Raw genomic sequence first — 24,838 nt, forward strand, 5'->3', positions numbered from 1 at the left:
TGCTGGGATAGGAGTCTGCAATGTGGTAACAAAAACTTTTTCTATTGGGTACACAGAAAAAACAAAGGCAAAGATGGGGAGAGAGCAGAGGAGCCTATCCAGAAAAACTCTTCCCCTAAAAGTTCTTATCACAAGGAAACAAAAAGAAATTTTTGTAACTGTATGTGATAGATGTTAACTGACCTTATGAATGTTATGTTTGTTGGGAAGTACTTTGTCTTTTGTTTGTTTGTTCTGTTTGCATTGATTCTATTATTTTTTCATTACCATTTAGTCCCCTTATACACCCTTACCTCCAACAATGTTGTCTCTTTATTTAATTTCCATTTTAAATCACAAAGCTACCTCAGATATGTATGTGTATGAATTCAGTGATTAATGCAAAATTACATCATACTTACAAAAACTATCCATAAGCAATAAATTATATTTAACTTACATATAACAAAATTAACACAGTCTTTTTTCCAGTAAATTAAGTTCACACAGGTATATGCTTAAGAATCTATTTAATTGTTCAAACTGTGCTAGAGAACACATATTTTGAAATAGGCATTTCATCAGATTCAGTTACAACATTGACAATTTCCAATGGGAATTTCTTACACTATCTTGATTATCCAAAAAAGATTATCAAAAAAAATTTGTATCATCTGCTATCAAATCTGTATTATGTCAAAACATAGTTTTAATTATGCATGTAATTATGTCCCTTTCAACTCACTGGTTTCATAAGTATTAAAAATCCCATTTTAATTATTTTTAGAAATATTTCTAAAACATGTTTTGCAATCATTTTCATAATGAAGACCTGTAATCAACCTGTGTTTACACATCACTTTTCTCTACACAGTTTTACTTTTGTAAAAGACAATAGCATAGAATGTGCGAAAGCTCTGGCTCTCCAAAGCAAAGCAAAAAAAAAAGACAAAGTTTAATTCTGTATCCTGATTTTAACTTGAGTTTCATTTGTTCTTCTTACCTAACGTTTAAATGTTAGAAATTATATTCTTAAGAACATATACCCCAGGATGATTAAGAGAGTCAACACTTAGAATGTAATTACCTAATAAAAATAACAATGTTACCGCTTCAATTACTTTGGGGGAAAGTTTTACATTATCAAAAAAATTATGGTTTCAAATTCATTGGTGGCAAATATATTAACTTTCTGGGTCAAAATGGAGAGCCTTTCAAGATAAGGAGCTGAGCAGTCAGCAAGGACATAAACTAGTCGGGATAGCAGGATTCCGGGGTCAAGGCTGTTTCCACCATTACAGTCTTACCACCATACAAAAGTGGGACCCTATTTGTATAGCACTTATTTCTGTCATAAGCGTAGCAGGTCTCATTGTCTTCGTCACAGGTATTGCTCTGGGTGGCAGTAACTACTTGATCTTCCAGTTCCACTTCCACGGGATCACATTTTTTGCAGCTGGAAAACAAATATATGCATTAGACAATCCCCATCAAATGCTGTGTCAGCATTTCAGTGACTATATATTTCTATCCAAAATCAATTACTTCTTGCAGCTCTGGCCTGACAACTGACAAAGGGTAACTCCTTTCAGAGCTCAGCTGCTCCACAATACAGAATAGTTTTCAGGATTTTCTTCAACCTTCAATATAAAAATTAGTTGAAAGTAACCAATATGATTAATAATATGATATGCTACACCATGCAGCAGTTTCTACTCTGCTAGATTTACTACATATTGTGTACTAGGATTAAGCAAGTTATTTATAGTGAAAACAGGGAAGATTTTTTTAACTGTTTGTTATTGGATTCTACAGTGTCCAAAGAAACACCTGTATGTTAATATGCCTGAAATCCAGTTACTGAACTATTAAGAGAAACTGGCCTTACCTGTACTAATGGCAAATATTTCTTCTTTAGAATAAACTTATAGCTCACTTGTATCTGTGATAAAGATTTATAAATTTATGATACCAATACTTAATAAGTAACATAAAAACTAATGTATTCAAAAGTACAAATTATATTGCTAAATGTTTATACCCCAACATGTTTTCCAAAACATTCTTACTAACAAGTTAATTTTTAAAAGTTATTAATTTGAATATATAAATATAAATATATGTATATATATATAAACTATGAAGGACAATCTCTTACATGTCGGACAAATGGTACACAAATTTGGTTCTCACTGGCGTGGTGGGATCAGAGATATTCTCCCTGTTGCCCAGAGGAACACTAAAACAAGACGGAAAGAAAAAACAAGTCAAAATAATGAAACTAACAGATAGTGCTATTTTTTGTTAACAGATATATTGCTAGGCCAGTAGTTACTACTCCTTTACATTTGGTACATTTAGCACTCCATAAGAATCTATAGTAATACTAGGACTCAGATTTCACAGTAATTTGCTGCATTTTAAGCATTTCCCATTCAAAATCAACCTCACAAGAATTCCTCTGTCAATGATCTTTGCTTACTTGGCAAATCTGTTTTCCTTTAGCAACCGGCTCAAGTTTTCCCCTCTCTCTGATGTTTACATTGATCCCCTCTCCAGCCCTCAATAAACCCCTTCTTCTGTACCCTCATTACAATTCATAGACCTCTGTTATAACAAAGACCACATCATAGTTGCTCGTCTACAGAATAATTGCTTCTCTCAACTACATAAATTCATTGAGGCAAAAACATGTATGCATCCCCAGTGCCTTGCTAGATGTGTGGTGTGTGGAATGTGTTCAATACTTTTGCAATGAATGGACAGATAGTACTAGCCACATTTTTTGAGATGCATAAATTATAAACCAGACAGTTAGCCATCTATCCAAGATCACACAACTACTTCATCGTAAAGCTATAGCTGGAATCCAAATCTCTTGATTTGGTGATTTCCATGAAAATTAGATAATGCTTATGAACTGGTTCAGGTGATTTCATTAACTTTTACATTCTTATCATCTATACCATGATTCCTCCTCAATGCACCCCTCCCTTTCAAAAGATACAAAGAAAAACTTGTGTTTTCTAACTGTGTTTATCAATAATATCCACATAAATATCCAAGCAAAAACTTGGACGCCATCCCTGAGTCCTCCCTCTCTGTCATGACCTATATTTAATCCATCTCACAGGTCAACTGACTCCAATTCTTTGCATCTGTGAAATACATCCACTGGGTTCAGGACACCACCATTTCTCTCCTAGCAATACCCTCCTTCAGTCTTGATCCCTCCAGTGCATTAGCCCCATTACTGTCAAAACAGCCTCTCTAAAATACAAGCCTAATTTCCTTCTCTGCTTGAAACCTACCGTGTCCCCCCACGAATGGCAGGGTGTCCTTAACGATATGCCTCTCACTCTCCAGTCTCATCTCCCAGCATGCCACCCTCCTCACACGTCAGCCAGCTGTGAACAACAGCTCCCAATTCCACAAACTTACCATGCTGTTCTCATCTCCAAGTCTTGACAGTAACAAAAACAGTCCTAATGTTTATTGAGTGCTTAGAGTGAGCCTGTTACTATGTAAACATGTTACATGATGACCTCGTGTAACCCTCACAGCGACCCTGTTTCCTTTTCCTGGAACAACCTGCCTTGCCCTCTGACCCTGTCATGCCCCACACACTCACCCAGTGAACTCCCATGTAGCCACTTCCACCACTTCCTCCGAACATTCTTTTCTGCCTCAACTGCCACTCTCCACCCAGCCCCCGGGATTGGACGGAGTGCCCTCCAACATCCTATGCCTGTTTCTGTCATAGCACTCACAATACTGTATTGCAACTGTCTTTTTAACTGTTTACAGTTCCCCACTTGACTGTAAATTCTCCAGTGGTCCCCCAACTCCAGCCTCAGTGGCATTCATTAGCACTCAATAAATGCTTGTCAGATGAATGAATGAATGAATGAATGAATGAATCTATTCTTTATTAGATTGAAAAGGCTCTAATAATATCAGAAAAGGCTTTAAATATTGATAGAGATAAGAGAATAAACCTATATGAATGTCTACCATGAGTCAAACACTGTTCTAGATGCTTTTACACATTATCACATTTAATCCTCACAACTCTGTAAAGTATATGTGTATATCTACATACATATATTATCCCTTTTTTACAGTTTAGGAAACAGGCTCAAATTAGTGAAGAAACTTGCCCAAAGTCATATGATTAGTAAGTGATGGAGGTGGGAATAATGGCATGGCAATGAGAATAGAACTTTCAGAAATGAGCTCAGAGAACCTTCAAAACGCATCCAGCAATGTGGATGAAGTAACTGAAGTATCTGAATTCAGAAAACAATCTACAGTCATAAAACGAATGGTCGCAGAAAGAAGATGCGTTAGAGAATCATGGAGTGCCATTTACAAATCTGAAGGTTTAAACATCAGGTGGACACTCCTCTTCAACACAGGTTAGGTGCCAGTGTCACAGATGGCAGCCCTTCGAGTCGCAGGCGTCTCTGGTTGCTCTGTCTCTAACAGGGAGCTAAGTGGTATAGAGTCTGAACGGCCAGAGAAAGCCTGCTAGAGGAAGTGATATGTAAGCTAAGACATGCAGGGTGACGAGAAGTTAGCCAGGCTAAGAGGGGTGGGAGGGAGGGTTCTCCAAGCAGAAGAACAACATACGTAAAAACAGAAGAGAAAGAACGCACTATGAGTGTGGAAAAATAAGGGCACAACCATACTGCCGGATTTTCAGACATAAGGTGAAAAAAGTGTCAATAGACAGTTATGCTCAGAGTTGTAGATTAGGCTGAGGCCTTTTTAATTTATCGTAATAACAATGTTGGGTAACCTGGCAAAAGTATTTTAAGAAGTATAGGGACATAACGGTAACCGACCCACAGGGCAGGCAGATAAATTACAGCAAATACTTTTTGAAAATATGCCAGGAATTATACATTCTCTAACAGGAATAAATTTCAGTATAGCTTTACGATAGCCCTATGAGATGTATACTTTTAAAGCTTAGAGTAGAGAAGTGACTTGCATACAAAAGCAGCTATTAAGTGGCCCAACCAGAACTTGAAACAAAATTTTAAATGCACACAACTTCTTCCATTGATTAGATGGAATTAAATGTTACATTGTTTCAAGAAGAGGTACTCAATTGGAGGAAAACTATTCAAGGATTGTTTGGATGCCATAGGAATCTCATTTTTTAAATATTATTAGCATTTTGACTATTGAACATCAAGACTCATACCCTGCTTATACCCTGGTCTATGTGTGAAATAAGTATCTTAAGTCCAATGTGCAAGTGAAGAATAAATCAAATAAATCAATTTGATTAGTCTGCCTTACCTGCATACAGACGGTTGAGTACTATGTAAAATACTCTGTCCAGATATAGTACAAAATAAGGCTTTTAGAGTTAGCTCAAGTTTCAGTTTGAACTAATCAAGAGCAACTAAAAGTTCTGATTCAAAGTGAAATAATTCCATATAAACGGGGCATGCTGATGACTAGACCTGAAGCTCCAGCTACCATCATTTGATCTAGATGACCGGTTTTCGACTACACGGAAACCTCGTCCTGCTCTGAACTTGTGCATCATTGGCTCAAGCACAGTAACCAGATTCGACCTCATGTCAGGTGCTACACATCAAAAAGAGGGGCAGAGATATAGGCATTACATTCAAACAATGGCTAATAGGAGAGAACATCTCCACTTACAACATGAAAAAATGAAACATAAAGTACCACGTACATAATTCGGACGTGTCTCTCTACAATGTCTTCACTAGGGTCTTCGGGAGAAGGAATGACCCTGGAAGTGACGCGGGCACACTTACACTTGTTGTTAACAAGAACAGTCCTTTCATTGTCGTCTTGGGCTGGAAAGATAAAAGAGTGTTAAGAAGAAATGGAAATGAAAATCTACTTATCAACTTTGGATTGAGTTAATCTTTTTTCCTGCAGAAAAAAAAATAAGTTTTATGGTTGATAAGTTTTATGGTTTGTTCTCCTTCCCGATCTAAAATAGCGGAGTAGAATCTCACAGCATAGTGAAGGAAAGGTACTCCAAAAGGAATTTCCTCTTCTTCCCTTGGACCAGTCAATGGGAACCCGAACAGACGAACTCTGGTTTTAACCCAGGGCTTTTGTCAGAGGCACAGCTCTCTGATTGGCGTAGCCTTTGTAAAATGAGTGCCAGACGCCGAAGTAAGGGAGAAAACAAAAATCCAGAGTGGAGTTCTCTCAGACCAAAGCAATCCATTCAACAGTGAACCAAAATAACACCAGTTTTTGTGAACCCGGTTGAAGTGTCACACCCTTCCTGGACCCCCACTCACACCGTTTGCCGACCTTGCATCGGAGCTGAGCACAGGTGCACTTCCCCCCACGATAGCCTTGTTTTTAAGATTTTTCAATGTTCTCCACCACAATTTCCCTAAACTGAATTGTATTTTTCTTTTTCATAACAACAGTTGAGTTATTATGATATAATGATTCAATCAAATAAAATAATAGGTGCTATATTAATATCTCTTATAAGAATTATTTTTAAAGTTATAGTATAGATGGACATGAAGTGTTGTAAATTTGCAAAAACAATTTAGAAAATATTGAGAAGTACAATCACTATTTCATTTAATATGCCCGAATGCAGAAAAAAGTTAGTGAATGAATGAGTACAGAGATGACCACTAAGGCCTTAACGTTGTGTCAACATTTACTGTCTAATCTGAATATTACACAAAAAGATCTAGTACGTGTTGCAGAGAATAAGCAAAGTAAATTTATTAACAGCTGGACTTACCCCAGTTAACAGATATTTGAGGAGTTAATAATAGCTTTTTTTAACAGTGCTAATCAAATAATAATGATGTTAAATATCTTTTTTTAGTCCTATAATATTAGCTAAGCAACCTTTAAAACTTCCTCTCACCAAGCCTCAACTGAAAGAAACAAAAGTGTAGCGCACAAATTCAAGTTATCAAGGTTCAACGATTGGGACAGATCACTATTACTGGAAGTCTAGTTATTCCAGAAGCGATCCCAGAGCAGGGAGGCCCTAATTGCAGTATTTCAGTCTCAATGATAATAGTCATTACAAAAACATTTTATAATCATTGTTAGGGTACTTATAAACTGCTTGAAGTATTTTAGAATGTGTATGATGTCATTATCCACAACTTCCTAATAAATCTTCTGGCACAAGTCTGTGAGGTGTTGGAGGAGAAGTATCACGAAGTCGGTTCAAGAGCATCGGGCAACTCTCCCTCACGCTGGGGGGGGAGGGTGGCTTCAGTGCTGTCATTTCCCTCCTCTGTATTCAGGACTTTTAAAGGTGTTTCTCAATAAAATACAAATAAGGCAGCAGTGCCGGTCCAAAGGACAATATCGAATCAATATGTGACTTGACATATAGTCTTAAATAGAAAATGTTTATATTTTATTTATGGTATATAGTTTATGTTCTTACCTGAAACATACAGGGGGAAATAACGTTACTGTTGTTGTATAAAAGTATTAGGCAGCTCAATATTCCTACTAGAAAACGTGCAAATGCCTTCGATTCACCAAGCCTTACACAGTTCTAATATTCTCTCTCACTGACAGGCAGCATCTTTCCTAATAAACCTGTTATTAAAGAGTGTACCTTACTTTATCCCAAGAGCATCTGGGACATAGTAGGTGCTCAATAAATATTTATTAAGTTTAATTCAGGTCAAACAAATAAGAAAATAGACTTAATAACATACTACATATGAACATAATTAATTTACTAATTATTATAAGGTGATTCCCTCATACAGGCAAAGTAGAGTAGTAGTTAGGAGTGCAAACTGTTGGGTCAGAGGGTCTGGGTTCTACCTACCGCATGCCTGCTGCGTGACCTCAGGTAAGATATGTGGCCTCTCTAAAGCTCAATGGGCTCAACTATATGTCAGAAATTAGTACCTATCCTCAAGCAGTTGGTGGGACAATTAATTAGAATAGTACACATAAAGTAATTAGCATAATGAGTAGAACATAACATGTGCTCAATAATTATAGCTCCTATATGTGTATATATGTGCATGTATTTATACATACATATAGATACATAAACTATACATGTTTTACTACTATCTTTATATTGTAAATATTAGAAATCCATTATTATTAATGCTAAATTAGTATAAAATATATTTAAAGTGATTATTCTTAATTATATACTACTGTCTTGAAATAAGAATAATAAGCTCATATATAAATAATTCAGCCAAATTATATCACTTCTAATTCATGTGTGTTGTAAATGAAAATTATGAAAACCTGTATCTCTATTTTCATAATATATTCCACTTTCTACAATACTTTGAAGGGTTAACATACAAAATACCCCAAGTTCAGCTATTAAGTTATAGGCCCTGTAGAACATTGAACATTGTTAAAGGATCATAATAAATCTAGAGAAATAAAATCCCAATGCATTCTATGTTGTATTCATAGTAATTATTACTTCATTTTTCCTAATACTAATTTAAGACATTCAAAGAGGAGACTACTGATTTTTAAAAGTCAACATGTATATTCATATAGGTACAGTATTCATATCAATACTTACCTGGAAATATATACATTTTAATCAGGGGTATCCAACCTTTTGGCATCTCTGGGCCACACTGGAAGAAGAGTTGTCTTGGGCCACACATTCAATACACAAACACTAATGAAAACTGATGAGCAAAAAAACTTTTAAGTAAATTTACAATTTTGTGTTGAGCCACATTCATTGCCATCCTGGACCACAGGTAGCCCATGGGCCACAGGTTGGACACCCCTGTAAGATATAATAGTCAAACAAATAAAAGGAAAAGGGGAAAAAAAGAATTATGAGTCTTGTCTGCATAAAGATCACTGCCCATACAAAGATTAAGGCAAGTTAGAAAAAAGTAACCAGCTAGCTGGCCAACTAAACCACAAGCATTAATGTTCCACTCTGAAGAACAAATCTGTGTTATATTTTTCCTTTTATCTGGGTTTATTTTCAAAATACACATACCTGTCACAAGAACAGCCTTGACAAAAATGGCCAGGACTCCCCAGAAAAGCAAATGGTTCTTCATCTTGCCTTCACTTCTTTCGAAAACTGGAGCCAAAACAGTCAGGGTTAAGGTGTGTGATCTGTAAGGAGTGTGGCAAACAATAGTGCTTCTGCTTTCTTAAAATAACGCTTCAGGCAGCTAACAAACTAAAACCAATCACAACCGCGGCTGAAGGCTAAAATTTTAATGCTGCACTGGAAAGAAATGTATGGCTCAGATTTACCTATTTTCTTCCAAAGCATCCTACAAAAAGCCATACTTTGACGCAATCACTTTTTTATTTTACATTTACTCTATATAATTAAAGCAGAAGACTAACAATAATTTCAAGGCAGGAGTCCATTAAGAATGTTTAAATAGGGATTTCAACTTTATTCCTTAGATGATAAAGTTTTCAAATATACATGACATTTGTTGTGCTTGGAACAATAAATGAAGGAGGATAAATGAATTAAAGCTCATTAAGATCCCAATTGTATCTTATGTCAACTTTTCTTCTAGTCCTTAATTAACCAAGCTACCAGATATATATATATATATATAATATATATATATATATGCTCGAACAGCAGATATACATATACATATAAGCTCAAACACGGCATTGGAATTGGAAACAGGTGGGTACTGCATGTCTCAGCTGCCACATTTTAATTTGACAGCGTTACGGCAGACCTTGTGTTTGCTCATCTAGTAGCGCCTTTCAGAACTGTAAACCCATAAAATGGTTTTCATTTGAGATGGCTCAACAGAAAACAGAACACTGTAGTATTTCTTGTAAATATTTTTTTCATTAATTAGTGCAAAAAAAAATCTGGGCTTTTGGACAGAGCATCCGCCTACCCCACCACCACCACCCCAACATACCAGAATTTTCTGTCTCAGGCAGGCTTGTTCCAAGAGCATATTGGTTACATTTACATGCAACATCAAATCTATGCTACTTTTCGTTCTTAGTTCTCTAATTTTTTAAGGATCTCCTAGAATTTTGAGAGGTACTAAAGAGATACTTCAGGATCCTAAGTAGGCAAGCAGACTTCATAGCCAACAGTCGAATACAGCAGAATGAAAGCTATAAAGTCTAGCATATAATTGCTCTCCTTAAATCAATCTGTATTAAAAGTTTAGCAATATGCATTGAAAGTCAAACTCTAGAACATACAATATTACTATACTGTCAAAAATTTATTTTCATTTTAATGTCCACTACCATAGCATTTAGAAGCTGTTTGGGGTTAAGAAAATCTACTGGGTTCACATGAACAATTATACCTAGTACCAGAAGAAACAGATCTGAAAGCACATTATTTTAGGTATGTGGTCAGGATGTAAAAGCAAATGCCAACCACTTAAAGAGTTCCTCATCTTTAACTGTAGTTTCTAAATAACTGATTTATTCCATCACTACAAAAAAAGAGTAATTAGAAGTTAGCTTGATACTTTTTTAGAAATTATTACTTCCTTGAAAGTAAACTCAAAGACTAAACTGCTTCCCAAAAACAATTGGATAAATTCCTGGAGTCAAATTAAAGCTTTCCCAAAAGCTTATTTTATACAAAAGTGAAGATTATTACTTGATTCATAAATACTAAAGGGAAGCTCTATATTCGGTGCTTATATTCGTTCAATATTAAGTTTTATATTTCTATCAGGTAAGCTACACATCTAAAAGTTATTTTAATAAAAATAAGGCGTGGGGATCCAAGAGGCACTTTTGCCACCAGAAGAGTCACCTAGACTTGCAATGCAGTACCAGGGCCAGTGTCTTGCCAGGTGTGTCCCAGGGGTTATCTTCCCTAGAAATACCTAGAGTACTAGTGAAAACATGGCTTTCCTGGCTACACCCAATCAGAATTTCTGGAGCTGTAACCTGGAAATACATATAATTAAAAAGTCTTTCACCTGATTGTTAAGTATACTACAATGTAAAAATTGGTAGACTAGAAGCCTGCAGGGGGTGGGCAGGGGAATAACTAGCAGCATTAACTATAAAAGAGCAAGAAGTTAATAAAGGTAATTTTTAAAGCAAATTTATTTACAATTCTGTGAATCAATATAAGCAAATTGGTTCATCTTTTTAGCACTAACCAAATACATCTATATATTGGCTATTTATATAGTTATATACATATATTCTAACCAAATGTACCTACATATATATAAAATAGATTGCAGTTTAATTTTTCAACCATTTCATCTCCAAATTTTGTTCTTCCCACTAAAAAATGTAAAATGTGAATAGAACTCTTTCTAAGCAAGTGAAATAAGTAATTGGGAGCTTAGCTACATGTTCCAACTTTTTCACCAGAAATGATTTATTTTTTTACACCTATACATGATATTCTTACAGTAAGAGATTCAGTGATAGACTCATCTGAATAAAAAAGATCTTATGGTAATTTCATCTCACCTTCTTTATTTCTACTAAAGTTTTGTTTCAATTTCCTATACAGCAGACAGTCTGAGTTTAGCATTTGTTTAAAAACCACCTGAAGCAGGTCAATGCTTCACTTCCTCTGACACAGCTTATTATATTGGAGACACCCAAATCATGACAATTTATTCTCTTGGGACATGGAGAATACATTGTCCTTGTTTCCCTGCTCTCCTTGGTGACGCCTCAGTCTCTTGCTGAATTTTCCTCAATCCTCAGCCTTCACTTTTCACTCAGCCTCTGCCTAATTAACTTTATCTGATCCCACGGCTTTGAATATAAGACATGCTATGACTTTCAAATAGACAACTCTAGACTTTACCTTGCCCACTGAGCTCCAGCTTTGTGTTTGACATCTCCACTTGGCTGTCTAGCAGGTATCTAACAGGTAACCAGGCAAAACAGTACTCTTGTGGACCAAGTCACCCTCACACCACCATTCCAAACTCTTTCTGTCTTTAGTCTTCCTCGGTCAATGGCACCTACCTCCAACTAGTTGCTCAGGCAAAAACCCTCTTTTTTGATTCCTTTTTTCATCTCCTCCAGGTTCAATTTACCATTACATCCTGTTGGCTTTTTTCCCAAAATATATCCCAAACTTATCTGAGTCTCTCCATTTTCACTGCTACCCTAGTCCAAGCCTCCACCCTTTTTTTCGGACTACTACAATAGCCCCGGTAATAAAAAAATGGCTTTCTCTTTGCCCCAGCACTGGCAACTGGGACTCACAGCTGACAGATAACAATGGCTAAGTACCCCAAATTCTAAAGAGAGTCAGACACATCCTCCAAGGCTTAACAAGAGGCAACAGAACTCAGCTCACTGCCATCAACCACCACCCCACCTCTTCCCAGCTCCCGCCTCCAGGCTTTAGATGATTTGAGAGCAAAAGGGCGATGTCATCACAGGAGCTGTTGACCTTGTGGACATAGGAACGTTTGTGGTAAAAGACGTTCCCCCCTTTACTCTTAGGAAAGAGAAAGACATGGTGTTCTTCTTTCCTCATAGTCAAGTGATGGAGAGATTCAAGAAAATAACTCAGCGAGATCAGGGACCCTGCAAGAAGGGGAAACTGAGAAGCAATACAGCGTAATAGTGAAGGGAAAGAATTCTGAGTCTGCTGCTTGCGTTTATCTCCCAATCCACCACTTACCAGATGTGTGACAATGTAACCTCTATGTTTCAATTCCTTATCTGTAGAATGGGGACAATATCAATATATATTTCATAGGGTTGCCATGAGGCTTAACATGTATTATTGCATATAAAGAAGTTAGAGCAGATCTTGGCCTGTGGTAAGTGCTATACAATTATTAGTGACTATTAACATGGTCATAACCATTATCACATCATCATATTACGTTGCTCACTCCATGTTGAGTTGCAGAAAATGCAAACCCAACCTGAGGATATCCACTATAATAAACTTTGAGGAAAGCATTTCTGGGAGAGTTTGACATTTCCCCTTGGGTTACAGGCATGTGGAAGCCTAGAGACCAGTACACATTCATGCTAAATGGCCCTCATAAGGAATATTATAAAATATTCAAAAAGCTATAGTAGTAAAAGCAGTGTATTACTGGCATAAAAAGCAGACACATAGACCAAAGGGACAGAATCAAGAGCCCAAAAATACACCCACACATATATGGTCAACTAATAGACGACGAGGGAGAGAATACTCAATGGGGAAAGAGTAGTCTCTTCAATAAAGGATGGTGGGAAAGCTGGATATCACATGTGAAAAAACAAAACTGGACCCCTACCTTACACCACTCACAAAAATTAACTTGAATTGGATTAAGGGACTTAAATGTAAGACCTGAAACCATAAAACTCCCAGGAAAAAAAAGGAAAAGGGAAAGCTCCTTGACATAGGTCTTGGAAATGATTTTTGGGGTATAACACAAAAAGCATAAGCATCAAAACCAAAAATGAACAACTGGGACTAAATCAAACTAAAAAGCTTCTGCACAGCAAAATACACAAAGCAATCAAAAAATAAAAATGCACCTTACAGAATGGGAGAAAAATTTACAAGCCATATATCTCATAAAATGTTAATATGTAAAATAATAAGAAACTCATACAACAAAGTAGAAAAATCTGCTTTAAAAAGTGACAGAGGACTTAAGTACACATTTCTGTAAAGAAAGCATTCATATGGCCAACAAGTAAATGAAAAGGTGCTCAACATCACTAATCATCAGGGAAATGCAAATCAAAACCAAAAGGAGATATCACCTCACACCTGTTAGACTGGCTATTATTAAAAAAAAAAAAAAAAAAGACAAGAGTTAAAAAAGGCTGATGAGGATGTAGAGAAAAGGGCACCCCACACGCCATTGGAAGAAATGGTACAGCCACTATGGAAAACAGTATAAAGGTTCTTCAAAAAATTAAAAATAGAACTGCCATATGATCCAACATTTCCACTTCTGTGTATATATGTAAAGAAAATTAAATCACTATATTAAAAAGGTGTCTGCATTCCCATGTTCACCGTAGCGTTATTCACAACAGCCAAGACATGGAAACAACCTAGTTGTCACGGACAGGTGAATGGATGAAGAAAAATGTACACACACACACAATGGAATATTTTTCAGCCATAAAAATGAAGGGGAGATTTCATTTTTATGGCCAAGTAATATCCCATTGTATATATGTAGCATCACTTTTTTATCTACTTGTCTACTGATGGGCACTTGGGTTGCTTGTATATTCTGGCTAAATAAGGTAGCAATGAACATAGGGGTGCACATATCCTTTTGAATTAGTGTTCTGGATTTCTCTGGATATATAACAAGACGTGGGATTGCCAGGTCATAGGCAGTTCCATTTTTAATTTTTTGAGGCCCTTCCACACTGTTTTCCATAGTGGCTGTACTAATCTGCATACTTGGAGGGCATTATGCTAAGTGAAATAAATCAGAGAAAAACAAATACCATATGATTTCACTTATGTGTGGAATCTAAAGAAAAAATAAACAAAATTGAAACAGACTCATAGATACAGCATTCAGAGGGTTGCCAGAGGGGAGGGGCGTTGGGGGACTGGGTGAAACACGAAGGGATTAAGAAGTACAAATTGCTAGTTACAAAATAGTTATGGGGATGTAAAGTACAGTGTAGGAAATACGGTCATTAAAATAACCATGTATGGTACCAGGTGGGTACTAGAAATATCGGGGGGAACACTTCATAAAATACATGATTATCTAACCACTATGCTGTACACCTGAAACTAATACAAAATGATGTTGAATGTAAACTGTAATTAAAAGTGAAATTTTAAAAAACAAATAAAAATATATAAAAATATTTTATTTTTTTTAAAAAGAAGGCAATCCTGCCGTTTGTGGCAATGTGGATGAACCTTGAGGGCAGCGTGCCAATTGAAGTAAGTCAGACAGAGAAACATAAATACTGTATAACCCATTTGTAGGTGGCATCTAAAAACACTGAACTCATAGAAACAAAACATGGAGTGGTGGTTGCAGGCAGAGATGGCGGGGTCAGGGCGAGAGGAAATGGGGAGCTGTCGGTCAAAGATTACAAACTTCCTGTTCTAAGATGAGTATGTTCCAGCTTCTAAGGTACCGCATGGTGATTGTAGTTAATAATGCTGTATTGTACCCAGTCGCCCCGCCCCTTATCTGCAGTTTCACTTTTCATGGTTTCAGATACCCAAGGTCAACTGTGGTCTGAAAATATTAAATGGAAAATTCCAGAAATAAACAACTCGTAAGTTTTAAATTTTGCACTTTTCTGAGTAGCATGATGAAATATGGTACAGTCCTGCTGGACCCCACCCAGAACGTGAATGGTGCCTTTGTCCGGCATGTCCACCCCGTATATGCTACTCCTCCGCTGCTCAGTAGCAGTCTCAGTTATCAGAGCTACTGTCATGGTATCTCGGTGCTTGTGTTCAAGTAATCTTTATTTTACATAATAGTGGCCCAAAGTGAAACAGTAGTGATGCTGGCAATTTGAATCTTCCAAAGAGAAGCCGTAAAGTGCTTCTTTTAAGTTAAAAGCTATGTATGTACAGGGAAAAAAGCATAGTATGTATAGGGTTCGGTATTATGCACGGTTTCCGGCATCCACCGGCTGGTCTTGGAATGTATCCCCACAGCTAAGGGAGGACTACTGTACTTGAAAGTTGCTATAAGAGTAGAACTTTAATGTTCTCACCATAACAACAACAACAAAATGGTAATTATGTGAGGTGAAGGATGTGCTAACTAACCTTATTATAGTAACCATTTCACTATATATATATGTGTATCAAATCATCCCATTGCACAACTTAAACTTACACAATGTTATATGCCAATTAATTTTCAATAAAACTGGAAAATATAAAGAAAAAGGATATATCCAGAGTTTTTCTGACTTGGAGGAGAGGCAGAGGACACTTAGAAGAAATGTTAGCTTTATTTGTAATAGCCTAAAACTAGAAGAAACCTAAGTGTCCATAAATAAATTGGAAAAACAAATTGTAGTGTATCCATTACTCAGCAATAAAAGCAAATGAACTGTTGAAATACACACACAACACGGATGAATCTCAAAATAATTATTCTGAGTGAAAGAGGCCAAACTATTGAAAAGAGAGTATATACTATATGATTCCCTATATTATATATAATACTTAAATAAACATTATAAAAATATTTAATTATATTTACATTAAATTTCATATTACATTAAATTAAATATTATATATTTCAATAAAATTTTAGGAAATGTAAGCAAATCTATAGTGACAGAAAGCAGACCAGCAACTGCCTGTGAAGGAAGGTACAGAGAGGAAGGGGGGAAAAGGATTACAATGGTATATGAGGAAATTTTGGGTGAGGATGGGTATGTTTATTATCTGGATGGTGGTTATGAATTCACAAGTGTGCAAATATGTCGAAATTCACCATATTGTTTGACTCAAATGTATATAGTTCATTGTATATCAATTATATCTCAAGCTGTTAAAAAATTCACATCTTCATAATTCAGCATTTAAGTATGATGTTGGATTTTCCTTTAATGTCCTTTATCAAGTTGAGGAACTTCTTTTCTGTTCCTAGTTTGCTGAGAGTTTATTTTAATAAATATATGACCTGTTGAAATGACCATATGATTTTCCTTTTTTAGTTGGCTAATATGGTGAATTACATTAATTTTAAGTGTTAAACTAACCTTGCATTCCTGGGATAAACCCAACTTAATATGTAATATCCTTTTTGTAAATTGATGGATTCAATTTACTAAAATTTTGCTTAGAACTTCTGCTTTTAGGTTCATAAAGGATACTGGTCTGAAATGTTCTTTTCTTGTAATGTCTTAACCTGGTTTTGTTATCAGGATAATGGTGGCCCAATAGGATAAGTGTAGAAGTATTTCCTCTGCTCCAGTTTGCTGCAGGAGTTTATGTAGAACCAGTATTATTTTTTCTTTAAATGTTGACAGATTTAACCAGCGAGGCCATGGCCTGGAAACTCTTTCAAGGCAGCGAACTGAGGCAACTGCAGAGGCCGCCTCGTGGTTTTCTGTCTCTCAGAGACCACTATCCTTAGTTGCCTAATGTCCAAAGTCTCAGGAATCATTGTTTTATAAATTTTGTCAGGTTTTTTCTTTTCAGTTGTTTCAAGTGGGAGGGTAAATCTTGTCCTGTTATTCCATCTTGTTTCGAATTGGGTGTCAGAGACTTGAAATTAAAAGTGAGTTTGAGATTTAAGTTTTTAGACCAAAGTAGAGTTTTATGACTACTTTTTAGAGCAGTTTTAGGTTCATAGCAAATAAACCAGACATTTGATAATAGAAAACTACCAAAGTTACTGAAGCTTCTTCTTCGGCCAAAGTCACAGGGCAGATTTGCACCAGAGCTGGGACTAACCTCATCCCGGTGGGCTGGGCAATGCTGTTTAGGCCTAAAACTGAATGGCGGGTGTGGGTGGGGGCTTAGGTTCAGCAGCATTAGGGAGGCCTCCAGCAGGGTCTGAGCAGCTGGTACTTTCAGAAGTGGTCAGGGATGGGGATAAGAGCCTGGGCTTAGGTTGTGGAGCATCTGAGAGAAGGCCCAGGAGGGCTCAGGCAGCTGTATGCTGATTGCGGCTGGGTGTCCACCTGGCTTGCACTCAAGACGCATGGCCATCTCCCCATTTCTGTCCCTTATCTCAGTGCTTCAGCTGAATCCAAGTTGTTTACTCTGCTCCTCTTCAGAGAAGCGTTCGGTCCCAGTTGGACAGCTTACCTTTGGGACATAAGCCTTTGCCCCGCAAGCCATGGAGAGGACCAAAAGCCAGCTGCTCGAGCCCACTGTCTTGCTGCTAGTCCAGGCCTGCTGCCAGCCAGAGGAGCCCCTTATGCAACCCAGTCCTACCAGCCTGCTTCTGGGAGCCGAGAGTGGGGAAGGCACCTGGAAGGAGCCCCGGTGAAGAACTGGACTTGACCCAAAGGGTCAGGAGGAAGACTTAGCCCTCTAGGGCTAGGGTTGTCCAGTGTCCAGCCCTAGGGGAACGGCCTTCCTTATTTACCTTTTCCCCTTGTGCCACCAAATGATTTCTCTTCCAGAAGGGATGGAAATTGGCAGACGACACAAGAAAGTCAGAACTCCAATCCTCACCCACATGGGTCTGTGGCTGGAGGTAGGCCTTCAAAACGGGGATACCAAGAGATGGAGAAGTGGGGACTGCCCACCCACCCAGTGCCTCCCTACCCCTTAAGCAAGCACAAAGATGAGGCAGAGAACTGTCAGTGCTGAAAGTTCCCACGGTTGCTTACAAGTCAGGCATGCATGCTGTAGGGCAGCTGGGCAGCGGAGCCCTACTTGACCAACAGTCCTGTGCACCTGGACCTGTGGCCAGATTGTGGACTCTGGCTGCCTGAGGCGTCACCTTTTTTGCATAGCATTCTCCTCTATTCGTAACTACAGCTGACACACACATCCTCCACTTTGTGCGCACTGGTTCTGCCTTTGTCCTCGTAAGTTGATACCTGGCATTAGCATGAAACTTGTGGGTATGGAAGGGTTTAGAGAAAATTCTAACACAAAACATCCTATTAAATTGTACTTGAGAGATGAGAAAACTGTTGTATTTTGATAGAATTGTTTTTATTAAAATACACATCCATGAGCAAAAATAAATAAATAAAATTATTGAAGCTTTTTATAACACTCAAGAGAAGTCAAAGGAAAATTTAATTATAGTAATTTAGAAGAATGATTGGGAGAAAAAAATGGCTTCATGTTTAAACACATTAAACTATTCACTGCTCCAAACTCTTCTCTACATCCAACCTTGCCTTTACAAATCATTGTCCACTCAGCAGACCTCAATCTTTTCAAAAAGAAAGTCAGACCACATTTGACTTAAAGTCCTCCACTGGTTTCTCATTGCACTTGGGATAAATTCAAACTCCTTATCTTACCTGATTTCCCACAATTCTCCCTTTCACTCATCACTCCTGAGCTACTTCCACTCAGGGCCTTTGTACTTTCTAGTCCCTCTGCATGAACGCTTTCCATATCCTTGCATGGCTGGCCCTTCACCGTCATTCAAGTCTCAAGTTCAATGCCATTGCCTCAGACAGAATTTCCCTGGTTGCTAATCCTCCTAAGCAACCTGCTAGTCACTGTCATATTTCCCAAATTTATTTTTTTCATAGTACTTATCATTGCTTGAAATTCTTATTTACTTTATTTAGTACCTATCTCCTCTTCATTAGAACAAAAGCTGTTTGAGAATGGCATTATCTTATTGCTCACTTCTTCCAAGAACCAAGTACAGGAATGCCTAAAATGTATTGATTGAATAAAGGATGAATGGAAAGCTTTTTCACAGAGTTGAAAACTGTCTCTAATCTTAAGTCCTCTAATGATATTAGTCTCTTTTTTGGATGGGCTCCATATTGTCAATGTTGCTTTTTTAAGTATAGCATCCAGATGTACACAACAATCCAAGTGTCATCTGACCAAGGACAAAATGTAGCAGAACTGTCATATTCTTTAATAAATGCCACTTAAAACAATAGTATCTCTTTTTGTATTTTTTTGGGGGGTGCTTTATTTTGCTTTTTTAAAAAATATATTTTATCGATTATGCTATTACAGTTGTCCCATTTCCCCCCTTCACTCCACCCCATCCTGTACACCCCCTCTCTCCCACATCCCCCCCCCTATAGTTCATGTCCATGGGTCATACATATAAGTACTTTGGCTTCTACATTTCTTATACTATTCTTACCCTCCCCCTGTCTATTTTATACCTACCATTTATGCTACTTATTCTCTGTACCTTTCCCCCCTCTCCCCCTCCCATACTCCTGTTGATAACCCTCCATGTGATCTCCATTTCTGTGGTTCTGTTCCTGTTTTAGTTGTTTGCTTAGTTTGCTTTTGTTTTTGGTTTAGGTGTGGTTATCAATAACTATGAGTATGCTGTCATTTTACTGTTCATATTTTTTATCTTCTTTTTCTTAGATAAATCCCTTTAACATTTCATATAATAAGGGCTTGGTGATGATGAACTCCTTTAACTTGACCTTACCTGAAAAGTACTTTATCTGCCCTTCCATTCTAAATGAAAGTTTTGCTGGATAGAGCAATCTTGGATGTAGATCCTTGCCTTTCATGACTTGGAATACTTCTTTCCACCCCTTCTTGCCTGTAAGGTTTCTTGTGAGAAATCAGCTGACAGTCTTATGGGAACTCCTTTGTAGGTAACTGTGTCCTTTTCTCTTGCTGCTTCTAAGACTCTCCTTATCTTTAATCTTGGCTAATGTAATTATGATGTGCCTTGGTGTGTTCCTCCTTGGGTCCAGCTTCTTTGGGACTCTCTGAGCTTCCTGAACTTCCTGGAAGTCTGTTTCCTTTGCCAGATTAGGGAAATTCTCCTTCATTATTTGTTCAAATAAGTTTTCAATTTGTTGCTCTTCCTCTTCTCCTTCTGGTACCCCATAATTCGGATGTTGGAACTTTTAAATATGTCCTGGAGGTTCCTAGGCCTCTCCTCATTTTTTTGAATTCCTGTTTCTTCATTCTTTTCTGGTTGGATGTTTCTTTCTTCCTTCTGGTCCACACCATTGATTTGAGTCCCAGTTTCCTTCACATCACTATTGGTTCCCTGTACATTTTCCTTTGTTTCTCTTAGCATAGCCTTCATTTTTTCATCTAATTTGCGACCAAATTCAACCAAATCTGTGAGCATCCTGACTACCAGTGTTTTGCACTGTGCATCTGATAGGTTAGCTATCTCTTTGTTGCTTAGTTATATTTTTTCTGGAGCTTTGACCTTTTATTTCATTTGGGCCACTTTTTTTTTGTCTTGGTGCACCAGTTACATAAAGGGGCAGAGCCTTAGGTAGTCACCAGGGTGGGGTAACACTTGTGGCTGCACTGTGACACTGTATGTGGGGGAGGGATCTGAGAGGGAGCAATAGAGCTTGCTCCATTCTCTGCTGGTTTTCAGTCACTCCCTCCGCTACCCACAATCAAATTGGGCTCTTCTGGTGCTGCTTCCTGGGTGGGTGGGTTTGTGTACATTCTGGGAACCTGTGGGTCTCTCCAACGACCTCTCCTGTGAGGCTGAGAGTTTCTCCCACTGCTGCCTCAACCCCACAGGTGTTTTCAATCAGTGGTTTGAGGGTTTACTTCCCCATGCTGGAACTCTGGGTTGCACTGTCTGTCACCCGGCCCACCAGCTGCAGCCTTGCCCAACCCGCTCCACAATCCACCACCTCGCTGGGTCCACCAGCCGCCACCTTGCCACGTGTACTCTCTGCACGGCTGCCCGTCGCCGCCCCTCCTACTGGTCTGGATGAATGTGTCTTCTTTATCTCCTTGGTTGTCAGACTTCCATACAGTTTGATTTTCTGTCAGTTCTGGTTGTTTTTTGTTTTTAAATTGTCATTGTCTACCTATGCCTCCCTCTTGGCTGGAAGTCTGATAGTATCTCTTTTTGGCTACATTATGCTATTGGCTTTTATTAAGTGTACAGTCAACTAAAATCCCCTTTTTAAAAAAATACGTTCCTATAAAGTAATAATTTCCCCACATTTGATAATTAAATACTTGAGATTTAGGTATGCGCTTTAGCGTTGGTCTCCCTTGAGTTTTATCTTGCTAAACTCAGACCAACATTATACCTCTTTAGATTCATTTTTAAGTACAGATTCTGAAATCTAGCACATTAGTTATTTCATCCTCACAGCATCTATAAACTCGATACACATGCTATCAGAATCCTCATCTAAGTCATTAAGAAGAATGTTCAAAGTGGTAGTGCTGAAGATAGACTTCTATGGCGTACATCTAAAGCCCCACCTCTAAGCTAACACCAGTCCACTAACAAGCACATTTAGGGAATAGTAGTTCATTTCAAGTTAATTCACATAATAGCATACTATCACACAGACTGTAATTCTCCATTCTGTCCACAAGTAGAGCATGAATAATTATAAGTAATCAATCTCCCCTTAGCCTCTGTCTTTAATATCTTGTGATTACTTCCCTTAAAAATCTTCCATAAAATAAAAGGCTCCTTGTATCCTGGCATCTTGACACATAAACACTTAAAAGAGATGATGATATTTTTAAAGAACTTCTTGGCTTTAAACTCAAGATGTGGCTGAACTGTCTTGATTTTCCTTTTAATGGATTAAATTCTGCATTTAGTGTAACAATTCATTGTTCCTACTTGTCCTTAAACTTCATATGAAAAACAAGTTTTGGTATTGAATAGTATTACCCAAACAGCTCCAAAACCACAGTTTCTGAAATTAGTTACAGGGTCATCAGGAACACAACCTTTATCCCTTCTCCATGCACACTCTATCTCTATGTCCTGTACCTTTGAGACACTAGACAATAGAAAAGTAACTTTTGATTCGACCCTCAAAAATTAACTGAGGAAAGATCATATTAGCACTGGAGGAAAGATCTTTGCCAAGAGAAGCTAACACAAAAATGATCTCCAAGATAAGTGAAGCAAGATCAAGCATTCAAAAGTGGAAAATACTTTATGTGTATATATATACAATATAACGAATATGTAATTGTTATCAGTTTACTTTTAAACATTCTAAAAGTCCCAAAACATCCTATAGTCACTCAAAGTTCCACAAATCCACTGTCATGAAGTTACTCACAAAGACTGAAGAGAGGGTTTTCTGTGACAAAAGTGAGCTAAAGGCTGATCCGACTGGCAATCTATTCCTCCCCACAAAGTCCCTGGCTGGGTCGCTCTGGACTTCCCAACACTCTTGGAGAGCACTCTCTCTCCAGCTCCACAAAAGCAAGTGTAACTTACCAAGAATCATTATCAACAAAAATTTTAAGATATGTTTAATAATATTAAGGAAGATACAAGATTACAAGTGTATTTACCATGCTTTATTTCTTAAAAACCAAGGTATAGCACATGAGTGTTATATTACCCTTTAAACTTGTATATTCATAATAAATTTAAAAGAATTGAGTTATTACCCAAAAAAGACCAATTATCACTCCGAACAAGGGATGCCTATCTCTTCCCTTTCAGAATCTTTACGCTGGATCTAATTAGTCAGTTAAGAATTGACTAATGACCCCACATTTTTTAATATTATTGTAGGTTAAATAAATGCTTAATATTAAGTGCAGAATTAAAAATACTAAATTTTATTTCCAAAATTAACTTCTAATCTTCAAAAGCATGTATAATTGCATTTTACACAATTGTATTTTTTGTGCAAACTATTTTGTGTTCCTTTTTGTCACATGTATTTTACATACCAATATCCAAAAATTGATATACGAGGTCTGCCCAGAAGGTATCCAGCCATGAAATATGAAAAACAGAGACATTTATTGAAGAAGATATAAGGTATGAGAAACATTGTAAATAGGACCGTGACACCTCAGTTCCCTTCAAAGTAGGTAACTTGGGACCTCACACAGTTCTCCCTATTGCCATCAACTGCCCCATTGTATTTTCCTGGGTTTCAGTGACAGTCTAAAATCTCTTCCCTTTCAAAGGTGATTTTAGTTTGGGGTGAAAGCAGAAGTCACAGGGTGCCAAATCTGGACTATAGGGGTGTCGAGTCGCCTGAGTGATTTGATGTTTCACCAAAAAGCTCTGCACGAGACATAATGCATGAGTGGACACGTTGTTGTGATGAAGCTATCAGTCACCAGTTGCCCATAGCTGTGGCCTTCTGAATCATCTGAATAGTTTCTGGGGAGGAATGTTCAAGCTTAACCAAAATCTGATGCAGATTCATTACTCTAATCACTCAGTCATTTTGAATGTGACAGCCTCACGGTACACATGCTCGCTCAATGGTGACTACTGCCCCCACTGACTAGTACAGTGAAGCATCACTGTTCACACATGCACATTCCAGTCCACTCTCCTTGGCTGCCAGGTTACATCAACAGCATGCAAACTGTTCTCATTATATCAACAATGCCTGAACTTTTCCCAGACAGACCTCGTAGAAGCCATATTAACCTTTGCTGTAGTTATGTAACGTTCCATTATGTTGACATACCATGGTTTGCATCAAGTGTCTACAACCCCATTTGGGATTACCCCATTTACTATTAAATCAAAAACTATTTTTCAACAAATGTATGTTGCAGACCTAATACGCAGCTGATATGTTGAACCCTTGGTGCTAAGAGCTAAATGACCATGAACAACCAGGCTCTGCCCTCCCAGAGATTATACTCTAGTGGAGAAGACAAATAAGAAAAACAAACAGTCAGTTTGAGATAAGTGCAATGAAGGAAACAGACAAAATATTGTGATAGAGAGCATTTGCAGTAGGGTTAAAGCAGTCTACTTTAGAAGACATACTCAGGAAAGTCCTCTCAGAAATGGTATTATCTAGGCTGAAACAGGGGATGAAAAGGAGCCTGTACTAGCATAGGGAATATAGTCACTAATATTGTAATAACTATGGTGCCAGGTGGGTATTGGAACTACTGAGGGAACACTTTATAAAGTATATGATTACCTAACCACTACACTAATACAAAATAATATTGAATATAAAAATATATATATACTTTTGATTAAATGGGCAAAAAAAGAAAGAAAGGGAGTCTGTACAACTTTTATGTGCTCCCTAACAAACTACAAACTGAGTGGCTTAAAGCAACACAAATGCATCATTTCAAAATTCTGTAAATTGGAAGCCTGGGTAGGCTAAGCTAACTCCTCCTTTTTCACAATGTGGAAACCCAAGGTGCCAGCCACCTTAGCTCTTATCCTGAGGCTCTGGGAGAGAATCTACTTCCAATCTTATTTAGGTTGTTAGTGGAATTCAGACCCTTATGGTTTTAGAGCCAAGGTCCCCATTCCCTTGCCTAGCAGATGGAGGCTGTCCTTGGACTCTA

General features: G+C 37.6%; 1 protein-coding gene across 1 annotated transcript; it reads right to left on the minus strand.

Moving 5' to 3' along the window:
* Positions 1-492: 492 nt before the first annotated feature.
* Positions 493-9,156, minus strand: JCHAIN (joining chain of multimeric IgA and IgM). The gene is made up of 4 exons (XM_024579691.3): positions 8,981-9,156; positions 5,696-5,822; positions 2,138-2,218; positions 493-1,435 (listed from the first exon to the last, which is right to left on the minus strand). Exons 1-4 carry the CDS (start codon positions 9,042-9,044, stop codon positions 1,231-1,233), a joined length of 477 nt encoding a protein of 158 aa, XP_024435459.1. The 5' UTR covers positions 9,045-9,156; the 3' UTR covers positions 493-1,230.
* Between the last annotated feature and the right edge of the window lie 15,682 nt (positions 9,157-24,838).

This window comes from Desmodus rotundus, chromosome 4 (assembly GCF_022682495.2).
Source record: "Desmodus rotundus isolate HL8 chromosome 4, HLdesRot8A.1, whole genome shotgun sequence".
Lineage (NCBI taxonomy): Eukaryota > Metazoa > Chordata > Mammalia > Chiroptera > Phyllostomidae > Desmodus > Desmodus rotundus.

Bases quoted from the DNA above. Each gene is read 5' to 3' on its own strand.
- JCHAIN (XM_024579691.3), bottom strand. From the start codon at position 9,044: ATGAAGAACCATTTGCTTTTCTGGGGAGTCCTGGCCATTTTTGTCAAG. The intron at 5,823-8,980 runs GTATGTGTATTT...TTATCTTTCCAG, and splicing joins CAAGGCTGTTCTTGTGACAG to CCCAAGACGACAATGAAAGG. The intron at 2,219-5,695 runs GTACGTGGTACT...GTCTTGTTTTAG, and splicing joins GAGAGACACGTCCGAATTAT to TGTTCCTCTGGGCAACAGGG.